The 24,307-nt window shown below is 31.5% G+C and overlaps 1 protein-coding gene across 1 annotated transcript in view; it reads right to left on the bottom strand.

Annotated features, from left to right (window-relative positions):
• Positions 1-24,307, bottom strand: part of LOC128249425 (protocadherin Fat 4-like) — a 65,014-nt gene that overhangs the window by 19,466 nt on the left and 21,241 nt on the right. Inside the window, exons 11-14 of the mRNA XM_089363306.1 lie at positions 13,445-13,511; positions 9,276-11,687; positions 5,249-5,411; positions 4,570-4,645 (exon numbers count right to left, since the gene is read on the bottom strand). Coding sequence (XP_089219432.1) covers positions 4,570-4,645; positions 5,249-5,411; positions 9,276-11,687; positions 13,445-13,511 — 2,718 coding nt within the window. The remainder of the gene's footprint in view (positions 1-4,569; positions 4,646-5,248; positions 5,412-9,275; positions 11,688-13,444; positions 13,512-24,307) is intronic.

Here is a 24,307-nt window from a genome sequence, read left to right as displayed (position 1 = left end):
CAGAAAAGGTCTATGTTTCCAGTGATATGTAAAAATTAATTTTCCGAAGTCCTCTCCCCACCCTTTGGAAAAGATTTCCCCCACAAATTACTTTATAGTCATAATGTATGCCGTTAAAAGGTATTCATATAAAATTTCATTGAAAAAAAAAACTATTTCCTTAAAAGCTATGAGGGAAAAACTCGGATTTTGAGAATTTTCCCAAGTCCTCTCCCCCAACCCCTTAGAAAAGATTTTTCCCACAAATTTCTTTATAATCGAAATGTATGCCGTTTGAAAGGTATTTCTATAAAATTTCATTGAAAAAAACCCCATTTTCCTAAAAGTTATGAGGAAAAAGCTCGGCTCTTGTGAATTTTTCGAAGTCCTCTCCCCACCCTCCTATTGCTTTGCGCGCATTGTTTTTCATATTCGTTTTCTACACATTGTTTTACACCCATTCCAGTATTTTTTGGGAGGGGGGGGATTTTCATTTCCGGGTCAAGATGTAAACATTAACCAAATTTCCTACCAATATCTTTCAGTGTGTAAGTTACAATCATATTGGAATCTAATCTGTCTGAAGCGTATTTGTAGAAAATTTCATTAAAAATATCCATTTTCCTTGGAAGTCATGAGGAAACAAAGTGGGGGTGAGGGACACACATGTGTAGGTTTCTTTTTGTTTTCTTTTTGTTTCAGTCATTAGACTTCGGTCATGCTGGGGCACCGCCTTTGAAGAATTTTTAGTTAAATGAATCGACCCCAGTACTTATTTTTTTTAAAGCCTGGTACTTATTCTACCGGTACTTTTGCCAAACCTCCAAGATACGGGGATTTAAACACAACACCGGTTGTCAAGCGGTGCTGGGAGACAGATACAAAGACACACATTATTCATACATACACGACGGACTTCTTTCAGTTTCCGTCTACCAAATCTATTCATTTAGTCGACCTGAGGCCCGAAGCAAGTTTCTTACCACACAGTCACGCCTGCGCCTATTGTATGCCGAAAATAAAATAGCATACCAATAGAAATATAGTATTGTAAATACTAGTTGGAACTTCGGTCTAACAGTTCAGCTGAATTTATCAATTAATATGTCATTGGTAGAGTCATTAACAAAAACAAGACTTGACGGTTAAAAATTTTTTTTTATATCGTTTACAGGTAAAAATCAAGCATTTTCAGCGATAATTCAAATTTGATATAAGTCGTGGATTCAACTTAAGTGCATTCAAAGGACTTTTACGAGGACGCTCCACTTTGTAGATTTGATGTGGAGAAGAAAGGCACAAGGAGGAAGAGTAGAAAGCGATGGAGAACGAAGAAACAAGAAAAAGGGTTGTAGCAGCTGTGTGCTACACATCCTGCAGAAAAGTGGCGGTCGATTTTGAAGGATTATTGTAAATCTAGTTTCTCTATGAAAATTAAAAAGGGAGCAATGTGTTAAAATGCTTCATTTGAGAGTTAAAATTGGGTCGGGCACCAAAGCTTCTGGGAGTTAAATAATGAACGTCATCGATCTGGGTTTTTTTTTTTGTGAGTAACAACAGAATATTATGAAACTAGCGTTGTTCTACAATAGTCATTTATTTATTTATTTTCTTTAAATGCATGGCACGAGGTCTCAAATGAATAGGGGGTATATTCGAGTGAATTGCTCACAACGCACATATACATACAAAACGATGTGTGCATATGTATTGATGTATGTACATATACATGACACACCCCTTTTCTTTCTCCCCCCCCCCCTCTCCCTCACATACACACATCCATTTCATATCCGCGTATATACATTTTTCACTTTCTCCTCTCTTTCACTTTAAAACAGAAGTAAGTAAATAAAAAAAAATTACTGAAATTAACGAACCTAGATGACAGCTTTTCAAGTCAAAACAAAATATAGCCAACATCTTTTAATGAGAAACGCTAATCACTTGAAACTCAATTTGTTTCTGTTTTCTAATATTCTTTTTCCAATTTTGTTTTTGCCTCAGACATAATTAGGAAAAATAAGTTTGCTCCTAATAACGGGAAAATAGCGAATTATTCAGTATATATAGAGATTCGGGAAAAATGACATAAACGGATCGATATTGAAACAAGCGCACACACACACAAACACACATCGAATAGGAACGTCATCACTTGTCTCTCTCTTATGGAATTCAATTTGACCAATAATCAAATTCCTCTATTTGATGATTGATGCGACTTAGAGATCATTACATCGTGACCATAGCTTGCTTCTTTCAGCATGGTAAATAAACTTGTCATACTAATTGTGGCACATCAATGACAACAGTTTTCCAATTAAGAGTCAAAGTAGCCGATTCACTGTCTGTTTCTCAAAAAAGTCGACAGCATATATTTTAAAAAATATTGAGTGTGGATAAGTCTGGTTGTTTAATTATACTGGACAATTTCACAGACTCATGCCATAGTACTCAATCCTTCAAAAAGTATGAGAATGAATACACTAGTGCTTTTTAAATGAGAAAGCAAAATACATAAGATATAAACAAATAAAGATTGTATAGCCGTTAAATAGAACTACTCAGGTTCAAAATAGGTAATGTTTAGCTTTAATCTGAAAATGGTAAAATTCTGAGATAAAGTTTTCTAATCGCCGAAAATTTTGCGATGCTGTCCATTGTCCCAGCACGTCAGATATATCGTGTAATTTTGACGCGACCCGAAGATGATTCAAAAGCATCCTCTCAGGATTTGGGCAATATTGTACAGAAATTTATTTACCTGAATTTTCATTTTTTATTTGTAATTACATTTAGAAAGTTTGTAACTTAAAAATAAAATAAACTTATGTATAGAAAGCGGTGGAAAGTGAAAGTAAATTGTGAGCATTTTCAAAAGAATCGTGTTTATATTTAATAAAATTTGCTTTATTTTCTTTATAATTTGACATATTCGATTGCGAAAACATCACTTGCATTTAAACGTACGCAATTGGCTCGTCAGGTTTCAATTTTCTTCAAAGTTTTATTTATCATCGTAAAACAATGACTAATACTAATGCCTTGGAGATGCTATACTAACACCTTGCTAGTTATTTAATATAGTCTATGAAGTTTTTGAGTAGTTTCAAAAAATGTATTTCTTTCCAAACCTCGCCGCATCAAAGTTATGTAACAAATCTAGGGTTTCTTATCTGAACAGTTTTCTAAGTATTATGTTTTATTTCTAAAAGTACTTTCAGTATTCCAGTTTAAGCAAATTGATTTCTAAAACCAAACCATTATCATCGGCTTACTGGTTTGTTATGAAAGATAATTCTGAATAGTACTGTTGAAAAAACTTACCTTGTTTGATTAATTTATTAGTGTTGCTAATGTTCTTTGTAATTAGAGCCTCTTAACAGGTAGTCCACTGTAACTATTGGCACAATAGCAGGCGTAACTATCTAACAGACTGCTCCAGCTGCTGTGTATTCCATGAACCAACTACGGGGGTGTCGTCTGGGTTATTTCCTTTGGAACTTACGTGATTTATAACGTTATATTGTTTTTATTCCTATATGCATTCTCCTCATCGTTACTCAATTATTGTAGAAAGAAGCTGACTGTAAATAATGCCTTTTCTACTCAATATAACTCGCTTTTTCGATTTGAAGTATAGAATTTCCTATAACTATGCAATGAAAGTTTTAAACTTGAACTCTATGTAAAACTAAAATCTCAAATTAGTTTTTAATATATCAAAATACATTCGTCAATCACGAGAATATTTATATTTAAATTTATTAAAAAGCAATGATAATCAGTGTCATATAATGAAAGAAATGTTCTGAAAATATTTGAAATGATTGATGTACTTTTTACCCTGTCTATAGAGGGTGGAATGTGTTGAAGATTTTTCACTTTTGAAAGAACGAAATACTTATTTCATTAAGTAATGTGATATATCGTACTTGGACATTCAAATTTCTATTTTCCATCCTATTCTTGGACATTCAGAGAGTGTACATTTCAATCAGTGAATTAAATTTATTTGTGAATTATACACTGCTGTAACTAGAAACCAAATGGAAAAGAGAAAGGTGACACCGGATGCTGGGAACTTAGCTGAGATTAGAGAAAAGTACAATATTTTGCCTAGGGTAGGAAAATAGGAGTGCTAATTGTAATGTTTTGATCTACCAGAAGAGGAAATAATTGAATTTGTTTTGGGGCTATATTCTTAATTTCTAAAGCATTCAATTTTGTAATATATGAAAATATAAATGGAAAGGCTTTAAAGATTTCCCATTTATAAAATATTAAGCATTTAGAGCAGAAGATGCTATAAATGTTCCATTTGATAACTTGTGTTCTTTTAATTTTACCTTGGTGCTTCAATTATACAGTGTATAAAGAACTAAAACTTATGTAGTGCTTGGTTACATCTTAAGACGATTGTTTTTTAACAGAATTTTGATAAAATATCTATAAATCTAAGAGTATTCCTATGTATCAAATGTATCATTTAGAAATATCAGCAATACTATCTGTATGGAATTTCATAATTTCTTGACATATCTTCATGACATCAAAGAATTCAAATAAAGTTATTTTGTTAGATACATTGGCTCTAAATATGTATCTTGGTTTTGTAGAAGATTTGGTTTTGGAGGAACATCTGGTTTAGATTCATCAAACTCTGTAAAATATAAAATAAAATAAAAAAACTTATGCTCAAATCATTGGATTACATATTTTAGCCAATTATTTTTAAGAAAATTTTCTACAAATCATTTCACGCAATTCTTTCTTCCCAGAACTGCTGTATTCTGACAGTAATCTACAGAAGTTCAAGCTGAGTATTAGCCTCATCCGTTTCATCAGTGTATGAGAGCTGGCAGAATCAATGGATACTGTCAATCCTTAGATTAAATAAAAATATATGTAATATATTACATACGCATATGTTTTGGTACTGAGTGCTAGCAGTCTGGTTTGTAAACTTATTCTCTTACATACTAACACCTATCAGGCAGCAGAAGATGTTAAAGTGCAATGAGAGTTTGTGAATAAACAAATATGAAATAATATGTTAGATCACCTTTGTACCAAACAAAATTTATTCTTATGAATCTAATGTAGTTGTATACTACTTTTGTAGTATCAAACTCTATCATTATGTCAAAGTACTCATTTTGAACTTTACAATTTTCACATTAATCATTTGAAATTAATTACAACTAAGAGAAATGCTAAAGATCATACAGAACTCTTTAAAAATAGAATATAATTCACAAATTACCTGATGTAATAGAAATATCACTGAAATTTCTTGTATATCTTTCATCCCAGGTACTTTCAGAAGGCCATTGGCATGGCAATGTATTACTCATATAATTGATACTCTTAGTAGATATATTTTCTCCATGCTCATCAGAAGATTCCTTACTTGGCTGATCAATAGGCTGAAGTTAAAAGAAACATTTAGTATGGTATTTTAATTGGTATATTTATTAGATCTCTTTCATAACACTAGGCAACAAAAGTTTTGCTACTATTAGATGAAATGGAGCTCATACGTATTTTGGGAGTGCTGATTTTGAATCTGCAATCATTTTTGCTCTAGCATGTCCTGTTTCTTTGCTATCATTATTATACTGCTATCAAAATTACAATAGTGTGAAAATTCATGGCAAATAAAATGTTATGTCAAGCATAAATTACCATTATTTGATATAAGAACAATTACAACTAGGTGGACAAATAGTTTTAAAACCAATAAAACAAAGCAAAAGTGTAAAGTGAATATTATTAATTTTATGCGTTTTAAAAATAGCTTTGGTGTCTTTTCTTATGCTTATGTTGCATGTCCGTTTCTCGTTTTAAAAACCAGCAGTAGTCCGTCCGTATGTTTGGTGTAAGTCTGCCACTGTAGTGGCTTTTTAACTCATTGATTTCTTGATGAAATCATTCACCATGCTCATCGCTTACATCACCCATATTGGGTGGAAAAAAGTAAAGATGAGAGTGGAGAAAATGAATTTTTAGAGACATTCTTGCCCCAAGTTACTTATAAGCTTTCAAAAAATCATTCACAATTGCAATGGAGTTAAATGATTTTTCATTTCCCAAAATTTTTTTCCAAGAGAAACAAACTTTTCCCAAGCAGTTTTCTCTATTGGGCTTAATTTTTCTTGAAAAAGCTCTTCACAAATTAGTGTGTGAATTTCTAGTTCATTAAAAACACCAGATTCGATCTAAGCTTCACTCTTGCTAAAAACAAATTTTTCACTGAGATATTTGAATCCTTCACTGTTTTCATTCATGACCTTAACAAAATTCTTAAACAAGCCAAGTTTAATGTGTAAGGGAGGAAGGTATATTTTCTGAGGGTCAACTAAAGGAATATATTTAACGTTGTATCTCCCTGGAGTGAAATCACTTCTCTTTGGCCACACTTTTTGATCATAGTGATGCTTGTCATTTCTGCTGTTCCAAAGGCACAAAAAGCTTTGATGCTTTGTATACTCCATTTGCAAACCAATAACTTTCAAGTCCTCACATATATTCCACTTGTGCTCAGAATATTTAATCAAGTGCAAAATTGATTCATTGATTCATTAAGTTTCCTTTTATCCAACAGCATGTGCTAGTGGTATTGAAGATTTTTGATTGCCATTATGCAGTAAAACAGCTGTTAGACTTACTTTGCTGGAATCTATGAAGAATCTCCATCCTTCAGGATTATGGCTGTACCCCATCTCACATAGGAGTCCTTCAACATCACAACAAAAACAAATACCCTGTTTCTCTGTAAAAAAATTCATGCAATTCTGTATGCCATTTTCGAAAATATGAGCATTATACAACATCGTGTAAAAGATTCTGACTTTTCTTTTGCTAAACCCAAGTCTCTAACTAAATCATTTAACTCAAGTTGACTTAATGAATGAGGAACTTTTTTTGAAGATCCTGGTTTATCTCAGTGATCTGCTGTATCACTCGGCATGCCTTCAATTGAAGTAGATGCAGTACTTTCTTCACTTAAAGTATCTTTGTCAAAAGATGAAGGAGGTTCTGGAATTGGAATATTTTCAACAGCATGAGCAAATGGTTTTAAAGCTGAAGGGCAATCTGGATAAACAATCTTGGATTTGTTTTTTTTTTGAGAAACCTGTGATATAAATTAAGCAGAAATAACAATCAGTGTAGTGGTTTGTTGGTTCATGCCACATCATTGGTACTGCAAATGGCATACTTTTCCATTTACCATTTCAGTCATTGGGTTAGTGCTATGTAGCAGTTTTTGCAACAAACATGAGGTTCCCACAGTTTATCTTGGTCCCCAACTTTGCACCCAAAGTGAAGCTTGTAAGCATTTTAAAATTTCTTTGTAAGCTTATTTCTCTGATCTTATAGTGTAAATTTTCTACACACATAACAAAAGCTGTCCAAGTGATTAACACAAACTTTTCTGCTCATCATAAATATATACAGTAATAACCTAAATCAACAATCAAGGAAACCTATCAGTAAACTAAAATATGAAATTAACTGTAAATGTTACTGTAAAACATCAAAATATATTTCTCAAAAAAAAATCATTGAAATTATTATAGAATGTACTGAAGCTATGGTTATCACGAAACAGTTTTTTCCATCTCTAAATTTCAAACATTGATCATTTTAATAAATGACTAAACTTACTACTAAACTACTTTTCATATAACCTGGCTCTCTTATTTAATGTACTTTGTTTTAATAGCACTAGCAGTTATCAAGAAAAGGGAGTCTGAGTGACTTACTATAACCTAATATCAATAGCCTAGTGTGAGGATAACTTTACTATAATTACAGTGATAACAAAGTAAAAGAAATTCTCATTTTGGGTGGGGAATTTCAACCATGTTTCGTGGTCTGCTACCACAACAGCTCCTTTATAGGATCCAGTTAGCTCAAGACATCATTAGGAGGAACCACGTCCGGTTTCGGCCCCTACTCCTCTACCGTTTTGACGTGGCGGGGCCCCTCCTTTCGGAGGTGTCTTCAGCTCTGGTATTGGGTGCATGTCTTCTTTCTTCTATTCCCTGGCCTCTTCGATGAAGCATCAACGAGTGTCAGTGTCCGACTGATCATCATGTCAAGTTCTCCTTTTTATATCTGCTGCTAGGCTCCAGCAGGCAGCCCCAGCTAGTTGTCACGTGACACTGTCTAAATTTCCCGCTGCTAGGGTCCAGCAAGTAGCCCCAGCAAGTTGTCACATGACACTGTCTGAACTTTAACTGACAATGGAGGGTGCGAAGCCACTTCAGTGTCAGCCTGTCTCACCTAGACATGTTATGACTTTCAAGCCATATTCGGTCTTCCCGCTTCAGCCATATATAGAAGCTGGCTTTTTCGACCGCCTCCTGTATCCTCCTTATCAGTTTTCTCAGTTCTGAGTTTGAAAACGCAAATCTTCTCTTGAATAGCGTTGTCATTTTTCTTTCAATGAAGCCTCTAGCCCCCACTGCCTTAATTTAACAGGTAGCTTACATTTCCCTCTATCAGCACTTATTTTTGTTTTAATGATGAGTATATGAATGAAAATCGAAAGCAAATAGCCTACTACTTTGTCAATATTATCAATTGGTTGGAAAATCTGATGCTGTGAATAACTAAAAAACTACACATGCTGTCTGAAAACTGATGTCAGATTCGGATTCAGCACCCTAAAGTTACTTTAAATCAGCTGAAAAAGTTTAAATAGCATGACAAAAATTTTTTTTTGTTGCCCTATATAATAGTAGGTTTCTTTTATTTTTGTTTGAAATGGTATTTCCTGATTTTTTACTGACCTGCTATGTCATTATTCAAACATAGTCTAAATTTTAATCCAAATGAATGGGACTTGGTCTAGTCTTGACTAGTTTGTTAGTTTTAGAAATATGATATATACAACTATATCATTGTTTTAATTCCTTGAAACTAGGGTAGATATAACTAAAAATCTGAGAAATATGTTTATATTTTTGGTATGTGTTATTGTGGTAATGATTAAATTTTCTGTACTATTAATTTCATATATCATATGCATGCTGTACATTGTTTCAAGTGGTATCATATTTCAAAAGTTGGGGTAGAGGCACAGTTGTTAAAAGTCTGAAACTCAGTATTAGAAATAAACACTCTGATTAAGCCTTAAAAATGCATCTATATTTGGAATGTAGTACATGATATGCTCAGGGATTAAATTAATTAAAATATAATGTAAATCTTAAAAAATATAGAATGAGGTTAAAATGTCTGGGAATTTAAGCTATAAAATGAATGTTATAAATTTTACCAACCTGTGGAATTGGTGGAAGTTTTCTAGCTGTTGCTGAAAATTTGCATTCATTGATAGTCTTTTCCATCTCAGGGTAATAATGACTTTTTGAGCTCATTGTCTGACAATTTCTGTTATATGTGTCTTCTGTATTTCTTGTAAATGCAACAGGATTTTTAGTTTCATATGGCATTGGCCTCATCTTAGAGCCTGTCAAGATTTTATGATTATCTGAAGTTGAAGGTGAACTTTTAATGTGATTAATACATCTGAAAACACACATTGTTAAGCAAACTACAATACCCACAGATAATATTACTGCTGCTGCAACAATGATTATTACCCAAATTATGTTTAAGTCATTGCCAGATAAGAGATGGGTTGCAGCTTGCATTGGAAATGTATCATTACTAACATGCAGTGTTAGCATGATAACAGTTGTTGCTGATTGAACTGGAGTACCACTGTCTTTCACCATGAACTGTAGCTCATACGTTCCAGCATCATTTATATTAATTATACGAGAGAATGATAATACCCCAGTGTAAGAATTTACTGTAAGCATGTTTTTATCGTTAGATTTTAATATTCCATATGTGAGGAAAGCATTGTTTCCAGTGTCTTTGTCAGATGCTTTTAGAATTGTGATGTCCTTTTTGCTGTGTGGATGGTAATGAACATCTAGATTGTAAGGGTCATTATTAGGAAACGTAAAATACGGAGCATTATCATTTTTATCTAGAATCTCAATAACAATATTAGCAGTGTCATTCAGTGAAGGTGTTCCATTATCTTTCACTAAGACCTGGAACTTGTAGATGTCTTTCATTTCTCGATCTATTGATTGTGATGTAGAAATAAATCCATATTTTGTCAGTTGGAATGGAATGTTATCATTGTTGTTATCATTGATGATAGAATATGTAAGTTGGCCTCCATCTCCAAGATCAGGGTCTGTAGCATTAATGAAGCCAATAGGGAAGTCAACTTTCTGGTTTTCATAGGTGAGGAATTGGAATGTCTCTTTGGTAAAATGTGGTTCTACATCATTGACATCAAGTACTTCAATAGAAAATTGTTTTTCTGATTTGAGTGGTGGAAATCCCATATCCTGGCAAACAAGTACAATATCATAGCGATCTTTTGTTTCTCTGTCAAGAGGACATTTTGTGGTCATTTTATATTCATGTGAACCCATTTCAAATATTCCAAAGGTTTCATGTTCCAAATTACAATTAATCTGTCCATTTTCTTCGATATCATTGTCAGTAATTATGACATAAGCAATAAAACTACCAACTTTAATGTCTTCTAAAAGAGCAGTCGAACTTTCTGACAAAGGAAACACAAAGTCTATATCAATTTTTGGAGCAATATTATGATTGCTTTCTTTAGAAATTAAAATCACTGTTGTTGAACTTAAGGGAGGTTTCCCTCCATCTTTAGCCTCAACAAACAGCTTGTAAGATTTTTTGGTATCTATTTTGAAGTACTCATTTACAAACAGTTCTCCAGATGCCTTTTTCAACTCAAAATATTTTCTTATTTCAATTGGTGTTTTGGGACTATAATTAAAGGCAATCTTTCCGTTTGTCCCTGAATCTAAATCTGTGGCTTCTAAAACTAAAATTGGTTTTGATTTGGGGTGTTTATTCATTATTGAAATGTTATATACTTTTTGAGAAAATAATGGTTTATTATCATTAGAGTCAGTTACAGATATCTGAAAATGTAAAATATTTTCATTTGGTGGTATACCATTATCTTTAGCAATCAGCTTTAACATATAGTGTTTCTTTCTTTCTCTATCCAACTTACCTTGTAGAACTATCTCAGGTATGAAAGTCCCATCATAGTCTTTTGAAAGAGACAATGAAAATGGGTCATCTATATTTTCCTTCAGTTCATAAGTTATCCTAGAATTCTGAATGGTAATATCTCTATCAATAGCATTTGGAATGGGCTTTTTAGTTCCTTCCCGATCATTTTCATCAAATTGCAAGTTTATTTCACTTTCTGGAAACTCAGGTCCATGATCATTGATGTCTTTTATGATTACTTTGACTTTTAAAATCTTTACATAAGTTTTTCTTTTCCGAACTGCTATCCTAACAATTTTAAAACATTCTTTGTTGATTGTACACAAAGACTCAGCATCCAGTGTCTGAGTTGTGTAAAGTTTCCCTAAGTTGGTGACATTAAATAGATGAGAGCCACTTGACACCTTCCTTTGTAATTGTGTAAACGTAACAAGATTGTGTTGTTGATGTTTAAAAAAATGTGACATATTAGAATCAGCAGCAATATCTCCTATGTAGGCATGAGGGTTGTTTTCTTCATTGATATGGTAGGTAATGTCTAAAGACACAACAGAGAACAGAAGCATGTCTAGCAAATATAGTGAAAGAATATTTCTTATCATTTTTGGTTTGTACTAGAGTTCAGTATAATCTTTAATTTGAGATCTAAAAGAAAGAAAAATAATAATTATTGGTCATAAATTAAAATTATATTCATCCACACTTTTTGTTTACATAGCATTGACAAGAATTTACAATGGATTCACTCCTTTTGTTTTTGTTTTGAAATTTTCTATCACTCATACATTTTATCAATAATGATTCTTATATATAAAGTAGTACTGTGTTGGGATGGTGTCACTTAGGAAGAAAGGAACCATGTATACAAGCCACATATTTCATTACCTGGACTAGTAAGCAGGTTCCTGTTTTAGTTTAGTTATCTGAACATCTCTTGAGTGTGACAGTTACTGTGATTACGAATTCCCATGGTAACAACACAAAACAAACATCTCAGAGCCTTGTACAGTCTTTGTTGAACCTCTTAGACCTTGCTAATTATTCTCAATCATAAACAATTATTTATATTTCCTTGTATTTAATTTTCTTGTGTACAACTAGCTGTTTGTGTTCAATGTGGCTAAAGGATTGCATCTAATGTGACGCTGATGTAGGTATACACTTCTATGTCTGATATTGTTTTATTTGACTAACAAAGGGATCTTTGCATCAAAGAATCTATATTAATAGTTTTATACCAACCTTCTTTGCTCTGAGAACCAGCTCATTAAAACCAGGTTAGTAACACAACTAAGTATGAGGACCAAAAATATTAAAAAATAAGTTTTAGGTTCACTAAGTATAATTGTTATATAGATATTATCTTAGTTTCTCAGTTAATCAAATAATACAATAAAGTGGTAATCCCAATGCCTTGTATAGTCGTATTTTTAAAAATTACTTTTAGTCATTGAATGCCTTCAAGGGTGTAGTTTATTATATCAAACTTAGTATTTGACTGGCACTTGTTTCAGAAGGATGAAAATCAAAACTTCAGAAAGGACATAACTAAATACCATGAAATATCTTGTTTGATGCCCTACTGGTTCTCTCATCCATGAACTATGCCAATATAAACTGCTAAGCCTTCATATTTTTTTATATGAAAGAAAGTTGAGGTAGCCAAAAAAAAATTCCTCACAGTATATGGTTATATTGCTTTATGTTCTGTGTTCAAATCCTGCCAGGATTGACTTTCAGCCTTCAATGGTTGATAAAATAAATATCAGTTATATACTAGCATGATCAACTAAACTTATTCACAAAGTTTTATGGGCATGTGAAAATGTGAAAAGTTAGTGGGGGAGAAAAGTCTGTGCCAATTTAATTTTGTAGGAAAATTTGTCTATAGTGAACAGATAGAAAAGCAAGGTATTAAATTGAGTAATAATGACAAATTTGTACCGCTTTCAGTATTTTCTCTTTTATTAATAAGAGTAAATGAAATAATTACTTTTACTTTTAAATAAATCATATTATGCATTAATATACTGAAATCACTTCTCTTTAAATGCATAACATTTTTTCACAGACAATAACTCAAAGAAAAGCAATTTCCTTGTTTTCTGGGCACTAATAAATGATTACTGATTGTAAATAAAAACTTAGTACTCATATTTTAGCATCATAAATGTAATATAACTATTTAAATATTTGTTTGATGAGTGAGCACCTTGTGAGATACAAACTAAACTTATTACTATCTTCTGATAATAAAAGAAAAAAGTTAAATTTGTATATTTTCTGAAAGAAATACTTTTTAAAGAAATATTTTAAAATTATATTTTTTCTAAAAATTGTAAGTGTAAGAATGCAATGTGGAAAAACTTACTTGCTCTTTTGTTGAAGTTAGTGTATGTGACAAGACTGCTACATCTCTGTACTGTTCTTTATAACTGCTGCAGCAAGAATGTGAAAATATTGATGGACTAGAGGTGTGAGTCAGATAGGGAGAGACAGCAGCTAACATTTTTCTCTTCATTTGTGCTATTGCATGAACTCTAAGTACAGGAAAAATTACTTGAGTACAGAACAGTTAGCTTGCTGTACAATACATAAAATACATAAAGCCTTTGACAAAAAAAAAAAAAACACATTTTCTCATGTATTTTCCCTATCAAAAATAGATTTAAAAGTAATTTTGATAAAAACATCTATGAAATACCGATTTTATTTGAATATATTTTCACTTATTTTGCAAGTATATCTCTTACTTATTTCAATAAACAAAAATTAGTCAACAACTTAAAAATAACATTTTTGTTATTCAGATAGTATTGTTAAATGCATATGTAATGTTGAATTTGACAAATTTACTGACATATTGTTTTTTTTAATGTTTTTGTTCATATTTACTTCAGTTAATATTACAATTATCAGTACATGCCATCATTTACCATTGTATTATTATGCTTGATTAAGAGTGACCTCATAGATAAAGATTGCAAATACAGTTATGTGTATATTAATAAAAGTTTTTGATTTATAGAGTTGGGAAAATGGACATTGCCACATTTATTCCTTTCCCAGGCATACCATTGCATCACAACAAATCTTTATGAGAGTGTAATGAAACACTAAGATAAAAAGAAAGAAACTACTGTAACACAGTTGTTATCTTAAGATCCCTTATTTAAGTGAAAATGCTATCACGTGGAACATTCTCTGAGAAACTACCAAAAAACAAAAAAAGTTTCTGACACTATAGTTTACACAACATACTCTACTCAAAATATAACTTGTCAGAATTTTTACATATGTAGCATCATCCACTGGTTACATTTATACAGTTGAGAAAGCATAAATGTGTCAGTTTCCTTTGTGTAAAGGCATTTTGTCAGCTATCAAAATACAGACATTTTGGATTCTATCAAGGCCTCTAGATACTGAGTTTCATGAAAGAGATAGACAAAGAACTGGGCTGAGTGGTAACATGCAGTGCTGGAGAAGACTCATTTGTGTACAAAACCCAATAAGTCCTCATCAAGCCTGCATGTGTTACTTCCTCTTTGATATCTTCTCATTTCTCTGTCATTCATTTCTCCATTACTCTCCTCTCTTTACTCACTTCCTCCTTCTCTCTTACATTTACTATTGTATTGCATCTGAGTAACTAAGGATGACAGTATCTCATACACCCTACCGTCACCCTTTCTATACTGCCAGTCATTACTACCAGTCATCGCTCTCTTGTTCCTTAAGCCACTTGCTATTGACATCCATCACTCACCCTTACTATTGTCAACATCCAACTCTAATACTTTCTATTACTTTCTCTTCCCTTCTACCATCCTTTCATGCAATCACTCTGTTTCTGCCATCATACTCTTGCAATATTTAACTGCTCCCTCCTAGTTCTTCTGTCATTGCTCTTTCTATTTTCTTAAGCACATTAACTTGAGTGAACGACCACTTTATAGAGTAGTGAAGACTCTTTAGTCTTAAGGGATAAAAGGCAGTCTCACTTGCATTGGTACCATGATAAAATACATCCAGTATGTGCAGTAAAGTGGTTGATGAATGAGTTGAGAATGGAGTGAAAGAGCTTTTGTTTGCTGGAGACATGATAGCCTCTCTTATGCTGGTCCTACATTAAAATGCACCCAGTATGTGTCGTGAGGTGGCTGTTAACAGGAAGACCATCTTACCATAGAAACCAAACCAAAACCTAAATTTATGAGCAAGATGTGGTTCTCTAACCCAACTAAGATGGGAGTAACATTCAATATGAACTGACTCAGACCATAATGATCTGTTTAATCCATACCAACATGGAGAGTGGATATAAAATGTCAACGGTGATATTTGAATCCTTTAACTGTGAAATTAAATTTCATGGTTATTCCAGTAATGATGTTGAATATCTACCAGAAAATAGAATTGGTATTTTCTTTAAGCTAAGTTGCCTCAATAAACTTGATATATTTCAATAAAATATAGTTTCAAACATTACATTCTTCAACAAAAGATAGATTGGGATATAAAACTGCTTTATGGCAGCTTAATTATAATGGTTCTCAAAGGGTAAATATTTTTCTCATTTTTTTTACATAGGTTTAAGACAGAGGAAACTTTTATAATTTTTATTAGAAGTTAAGTAAAACAAGAATTGTTATAAAACATGGAGTTTTTTGCTGGTATTACAAGAACATCCCTTCAACATTTTAAGGCATAGAAACAATTTTCTACTTTCCTGCCTTCATGTATATTTAAACACTAAAAAGTTTTTAAATCAATTTTTCTAATGAGAATTCAATATTTTTAAAAATCAAATTTAGACCTTTAAGTAGATATTTTAAAGTTGAATAATGTACTTAAAAGAACTAGTTTGAATAATTTAACTCGATTTCCAGATGCTGGTATCTCAACAAATTCTTTCTCCTTTCCATATATTTTCTCATGTTTTTGTCTCCCCTCCACCCTTGATTTCCCCCTGTTAATAGAAATGACTTTTTTCCTAATGACACATAGTATTGGCATTCATGTTTTAGATTATGTTACTTCGGAATTTTATAAAATAATATTTTCTGGAAAATTTTTTAAAAAATTGTTAATCTTTCAGTTCTATTTATATATTTATTTTTAATGATATGTCTTTAGATTAATCTGATTCTTCTCTTGATAGTTTTTTTCTCTTTAGATGATGAGTCAGTAGAAATTAGAGTAGAATTTTTGATAATTTGTAGAAGTACTGTTTTCTTTTTGTGGAATGTTGTTGGAAAAATAATTAAGATGCAAATATCTAATTTCCTCTGTTTTGAACGTAAATATAATAATGGGAAATATTGGATATGATTACATTTGAAACATGTGTATGAGTATGTTATACTTATTTGATAATTTTTAAGTTATAGTATATCCATCAGTTCTGATATAATTTTCATCAATACCTTTGGTAATGGAGTGCTAATGAACTAGGAATGATACAATCCCTGAAAATATTTTATACAAACTTTGTGGATAGGTTATATCACAGTATTATTGCATACTGTTTAATTTTCACATTGATGATTATTTGTCAATGCAACATTCCGCATTCTTTTATTAAAGGACAAAGGATTTGTCATTCTAATATTTTCTTTTTCCTCTACTTCATTCTCTGTCTCTCTTCTCTTTGCCCTACTTCTGCAGTCATTGTTCTCTCCTATGCCTTTCATGAACAGTAGGATCCCTTCCCCAAATTTCTGTCTGCTTTATGATAGGCTCTATCTAAGGCTATACTTTGCATTGTGATGATTGTTTGTATTTAAGGCTATAGTTGATTTTTGGCTGCAAACTACTGTTATTGCAGCTGCTGAAATAGTCTGTACATGCTTCTTGTTTCCCATTAAGGATTATGGATTTTCATTTTTTTCTTGACTTAGCACTACTTGTCAAAGTATATTATTTAGGTTTAACATTGTGTGACTTATTAGTAATCTACTCACAATTGCTGCAATGATTAGCATAGTTTACTTCAAGTATATTAAGGAGAAAAAAATGTTTTTACTCTGAAAAGCTTTAGCTTCAATTAGAGAAGGCTTGGATAGGAATCAGTAAGATTTATTTGTTAGGAATGTGGTTATAAATTAATTTAAACTACTACTACTACTACTACTACTACTACTACTACTACTACTACTACTACTACTACTACTACTACATCAACAACAACAAAATAATAATAATAATAATAATTCTTTCTGCTGGAAGCACAAGACCTCAAATTTGGGGGAAGGGATTAAGTCAATTACATTAACCTCGGAACATAACTAGTACTTATTTAATCGACTCCGAAAGGATAAAAGGCAAAGTCAAATAATAATAATAATAATAATAATAACAATAATAATAATAATAATAATAATCCTTTCTATTATAGGTGCAAGATCTTAAATTTTGAGGAAGGGGGCCAGTTAATTACACTGACCTCGGTGTTGAACTGGTACCTATTTCATTGATCCCTGAAGGATGAAAGGCAAAGTTGAATAATAATAATAATAACAATATAAGTAGTGGGGGAGCATCATAGCCATGTGTTGAGAGGAATTCTTTGGGGTTTGGATAATTCATCTATGGAAACATGGGTGTTTTGTTCAACATCCTTAAACAACACTTATTTAGGGACCTTTTGAGCGGGATGGGCAACTGAACCTGAAAAAAATTCTAACTGGGCCCCACCTGCAAGGTCATGCACTGTTTACCTTGATATGAGATCACTATGTTGCGCACATATGGTTGTGATGCATGTGCCTAGTGTACCCTTATCAGATGGGTAATCATGATGGTTAGACTGGGCTTTGTATATTTTACCCCAGTGTCCCTTTGATGGCATACACCGGTCTCTCAATCAATAATAATAATAATAATAATAATCCTTTCTATTATAGGTACAAGACCTGAAATTGTTGGGAGGGGGCCAGTTAACTTTTTGACCCCAGTGCTCAACTGGTACCTATTGTTCTCCACAATGGATACAGCTCCTATATCAGGGATGATATTGTTACAACACACAACCATCCTAGCTGCATTAAGGGGAAAGCCTCTTGACTGATTGATATGAAGTTAGACTCATTTGCCTGAAATTAAAGTTTGTCACTGACAAATTTTAACTTCTGGCCCACTGATATGCCATCTCTTCTCTCTGCCTTTCCTGATACTAATTCAATAGCTTTTGCTTTTCAGTGCTGGCATGTGTTGAATCACCTCCACTCAGGTTCTCTTGACTCACTTACCTCTTCTCCAGTTATTACCCACATTGTAACTAATTCTCAGTATTGGCTCTCATGTCCTCTCCTTCTTCCCTTGAACATTAGTTTTCTGGAATATCCTCCCTACACATCACATATAGTTCCTGCAATAATTGACTTGTAGCACATTAAGCTGAATATTAGCAGTATCTTTCTTGTTAGTCTTGTGGAGTAATGGCCATGGGCGTAGCTCCTTCCTGAGGTCCAAATTAATAAGGTAAAAAAAGTTCCAATTTTCAAGAACAAAATATATGTTAATTGACATATTATTCGAAATATGTCTTCTTTCACTTTGATACATGCAATATTACTTCATGGATTATGGTACTCCACATTCAAATTGGAAAATAAATTTAAATAGTTTTTTCTTATATACATGTTTAATTAGGTGTTTAAATTAAGCAAGAAAAATAATCACCATAGTTCAGTTAAAATTAAATTTGACCTTTAAATTATAATTCTTTTTTCATAATTTTGTGAAATTAAAAAAGTGTAATGAATGGAAGCAACTGCAAACAATATCTTTTGTTGTCCATGAACTGATATTTTATTATATTTCCAAGGGATTCTTACATTATTCAGAGAGAACAATGATGTTCATATAGATGCTTCTCATTTAAAGTTGGATATTTTTAGTTTCATGAATGCATATAATTTTATCTAGAATCATTCCAAGGCAGCTAATGAGAAAAATTACAATTTGTACATTGAAATAGTGAACTTAAAATGTAAAAAATAAAAAAAATAAATTATATTGTGAAAGAGAAAAATATGATGGTGTATATCAATAGTTATTTAGTACTGACTTTCAAAGGCTTTAATATTTAAACAAGAATTTCTTATATTGTTACAATATGAAATTCCAAATAGGCATTTAACTTTTCATATGTAAAAACACTAAATAGCTTTGTACATAATTTTTTTTTATTTTTCTCAACATAAATAGAATATTGATTTATTTATTTGACATCATTATCAACATAATTTGAAACAGTTTATTAAAAAAAGGAAAACTGCATTGCATAATTGAGCTTGCCAATCAGAATAGTTTTACATTTCACCCCATATTTACAAAATTTAATTACAAATTAAAAAAGATCTATAATACAACAACAGACAACTTATAATGGCTTAATTACATAAGATGGCAGTTAACATCATACATGTTGAGTTATGTATAGCTCACAGCCTGGGTAAAAGTATCAGGTTGATTGGAAAAAATTGGTGAATCAGATGTTTTGTTTTAATGAAATTTTAATGAAATCATGAATTTACACTAAATTTTAATGATGCCGCTCAACAACATTTCCTTTAAACCTATCTTTTCATGCATGGTATTAATTACAACACAGAAGAATTTTACATCCATTATTGAGAACAATTCAGTTTATGATTTTAACAAAGAAAGATTTTGAAAATGAAATGCATTTTCTTTAACTTGTTTTAAAAGTCCATATTTAAAAAATTGTTTTTGAATTTACTTCTCTAAGATTTCCAGAAGTTCAATCTCAGATATCTAGTTTATTTTGTAATGTTGTGAGTTTCTTTTGGTTTCAACTTAAGGAAATAGACAAATTTTCCTTTCATATATATATTATCTATATGCAATTATATAAGTTGTGAATCAATCGAAAGAATATGAGCCTGGAATTTGAAGATTATTATTAAAAATATGATAAACAATACACATCCAAATTCATTAAACAAACTAATTTAAATATACATCCACATTCACTAAACAAAGTTAAATAAAATAGCGAAATAATGACCAAATATCAAATCATATTTTTACAGTTTGCTAAATACAGAGTTTTCTATAATCATGATAGCATGAAAATGTTTATGTTTGAAAACATAACTTACTTATGGTACATCTATATGTTATCGCAAGAAATTATAATCATCTATGCTTTACACATCACTAGTGATGTTAATCATCAAATTATGATCTTAAAGATTGTAATTTTAGTTTTTTAAATATATATAGCAGTGATTTTTCTTGTTATCACTTTTGTATATTTAATAAAACTAATGAGAAATAATACAGTTCTATATTTAAGAGATGAGGAATTATGTACATTATTTACATTATTTACAGTTGACGGATATTTGTCCTCATCTTGTTTGTTGTTAACACATTTCGGCTGATATACCCTCCAGCCTTCATCAGGTGTCTTGAGGAAATTTCAAACCTAAAGTATTTTTCAATGTTATTATTATTATTATTATTATCATTATTATTCAGGTCACTGCCTGGAATTGAACTCGGAATCTTGGGGTTCGTAGCCTACGTTCTTAACCACTATGCCATATGCCCGTGGGCTACTAATCCCAAGATTCTGAGTTCGATTCCAGGCAGTGACCTGAATAATAATAATAATAATAATAATAATAATAATAATAACATTGAAAAATATCTTAGGAATGAGAACCCATATTCGAAATTTCCCAAGACACCTGATGAAGGCTGGAGGGTATATCAGCCGAAATGTGTTAACAACAAACAAAATGAGGACAAATACCTGTCTTGTAAATAATGTAAATAATGTAATGAGAAATAGGTTTAAATAATTTTAAGGGCCTGATCTCAAAATGCTTTTGTTCTTTTCCATATGGCAATTACATTTATTAATTTTTTAAAACTTAGTCAGGATGGAAGGCAGTGCTTATGACTCTTTTCAGGGTTTCTGAGATTGGTGGGAAGGAGGTATTCTTAAACCAAAGCCTGACTCAAATGCTTGCAATATAGTGGATCCCACCAAAGGCCTCCAAAGTATGAGGTAGTGGTGTTAAGCTGGGTAATGGATTAGGTCTGCCACCAAAGTAAGCCATAGCAGGATTTGAATATAGAATACAAAAATCTAGAACAAATATTCTTTTCTACTCTAGGCACAAGGCCCATCTAGAACAAATATTACAAGGTATCTGGTCTGACATTTTGATAGTTACACCAATCCACCACCCTGAATTGGTACTTTTTTTATGAACCCTACTTAGATGAAAAGCAAAATCGGCTTTAATGCTACTTGAACTCAAAGTACAGTGAGTTGGAATAAATACTGTGTGGCATTTTTTATACTCTTGTGGATTACTTGTTAGTTTTCTCTGATTGTAGATTCTACCTTCATATTATCCTTAACAGAAATTTTTGAAGAATGAATACCTGATATTATTGCAGCTTCTTGGCTATTTTTAATGCTTTAAGAAACTGCGTTATTGCAGCAAATTTGTGAAGAAAAAATTTAAAGGCTTACCTATATTATTTATTTTTTTATTGTTATTGAAGGCTGTGTCTGATATTATGTCTCAGTGTAATATTTCATGAGATGTATTACAGCAATTTTATGGTGACAAACACTTTGAATAAGTCTATGACAATCAGTTTATATAAGATGCATTTTGAAGCCTAATCAAACTGAACTCAAATGTTAGCAATATTACTTTAATATGCAAGGCATATCATGAGCTACACATAGCAATGAAATTATCTCATGGATAAATATTAATTCAGTTGAAATATCTATTATCACAACAGAAATTTGAAAATTTTGAAATATATTTTAGTGCATGTGTGAGTGTTTGGTGTGCTTTATATACATTTTTTGTTTATTTTTTATGTGAAACTCAGATTCATCTTTCCTTTTCAACTGGAAATAAATCTATTGGAAACATCAATTACATTTTGCTCTGTATAAGGTTTCTATTATTTTCATAGTGGAAATATTTTTGTAACCATCAGATTAAAATATTATCTTGTTAGAATGTTAAGTATGGTAGAATCTTAAAAGAAAATAATTTAATATTTGCATATAATTCATATAAGGATTGGTTTGGAATTTGACATTTAAGTGAAACTCATTAGCTATTAATTTAATCTACAAATCATAAATGCTAACAGAGTCGGAAGATTATTTGTTGAAAATTATTATCTGCTATCTGTGTATAGTTTCTTTTCTTACTTCAGAAGTACTTCTGGTTGCTTGCTTTTATATTCTGAAATGTAAAAATATAGGAGAAAATATTTCATCCAAGAGACTTGATTTCTGCTTTCTTATAAATCACATAATATCATTTTGATATGAATTAGGCTTAAAGAGTTAGCAGCACATTCTCAGAGTTATAGTAGATTTGTATATGTAGCATGTTTGTTATATAGCATCTATAAATCTACAGTGATAAACACTCAGTCAACTGAGTAAATGGCATGCGGAAATGCATACTTGCTTTTTTTCAAAACTGGAAATTCTTTCATAATTTTTCAAACTTTAATGAACATGCCTCTAATACTTGTAAACTTGAGAGTCATCTATGCATATAATTAATTAATTAGTAATAAAATTAATTAACTCATCGAGAATACATTAAGTGAAGTGTAATGGATAATTTAATTAATTATTGTACTTAATGCAATGATATAAATAAATAAGCACAGCATAATAATTTGAGTCAATATAGTTGTTTATGAAGCAATATGTTAGTATGTGACTGCTTTTTGAGTAATCAAATTAACCTAAAAATAAATGAATGTTTTCTGATTTTAGTCAGTTGACTGCAGCAATGCTAGGGTACTGTTTTCATTTTAGTTGATCATAGGGATCTTAGCATTTGGTACTTTTTGACGAGAAAGAATGCAACCCAACACCAGTTTACACTTAAATCATCATCATCTTCTGCAGGAGGGAGATATAAGTGTACAACATGAAGAAGAAGAAGAGATGTGAGGAATAGAAGATGAGGTGGGTGAGGATTCTCAAGAACCTCATATCACCAGGCATCTAGCTTCATTGTCATTTCCTCTGTGAGGTCCAATATTTTGAGATCAGCCCTCACTACTTCATCCCTTGTCTTCTTGGGTCTTCCTCTTTCACTGGTGCTATACACTTTAAGCAATTAGCACTTCTTTATACACCTGTCTTCGTTGATATGCATCATATGTCCACAATTAGATCCTGCAATTTTTTCTTAATGACTTGTACACTTAATTTTAGTTATATATCTATTGTGTTTCAATATTAAAAGATGCATATCTGAAAATATAGCAAATCAAAATTACAATTTAGTAAGACTTACCTGCATTGCCCAATCCATTGTTGTTACAGTATGTAACTAGACATGTATCCTGGTATAGTATTCCTGTGTAGCAGTGATTTTGCAATAGCAATATATTGATGAACTGGAATTGTGAATCAGGCAGTAGGATAGAGTAGCAAAAAGCAATGAATACATACACATGTACATAGATATGTATGTGTGTGGTTGTATGTATGTTCTTTTTCTCTTTTTAATTTAGACTTGATTTTGATCAGCCACCTGCAAGGTTATGAAGGAAATCATCTACTTTTGTTTATTCTTTAAATTTTAAGATCTTGCAGAATTTTATTGTTCTAAATGATATAATCATTTCTATCATATGAATTAAGGAGCTGCATTCTCTCCCCAAGAACCTAAGTTCAGCCATTTTTTTTCTCCAGGTAGATTGGTACATAATAATTGGTGTGAAGCTGAAACAGTATCTTGAGTACTGTCAATTTGTATGTATGGCTAAATTTATGAAAGTAGCTTATAAAAATTTTATGAAGTAAATAAAATGGTGCTATTTTTCTTCAGTAGATTTTAACTTCAATTTTTTTACTCTAATCATTATTTAATAAAGTATTTTACTTTTCATTTTTACAATTACAATTTTCAAATTACAAAATGTAATTTTAAAAAAATACCTAAGTTTCTTAAAGTAGAAGACAAAATCTTAAAAACAGTCCTTGAACTAGCATCAGCTCCTAAACTTAACTAGTTCACTTCACTTCACTTCACCTATCTTTCCAATAATACTCTCAGACAAAAAAAAAAAAAAAAAAAAAAAAAGAGTTACAACATCCACTCCCTCTCTTTTCATGTTAATCACTTATTGATAAATAGTTCTGATCATGAAAGGTGAGAAAGGAATTGATAGTATGTGGATAAAATAT

This window comes from Octopus bimaculoides, chromosome 14 (genome assembly GCF_046866305.1).
Source record: "Octopus bimaculoides isolate indiv1 chromosome 14, ASM4686630v1, whole genome shotgun sequence".
In the NCBI taxonomy this organism is placed as follows: Eukaryota; Metazoa; Mollusca; class Cephalopoda; order Octopoda; family Octopodidae; genus Octopus; species Octopus bimaculoides.
Note: the sequence above shows the minus strand (reverse complement) of the source record. Positions and strands in the feature narration are given on the sequence as shown.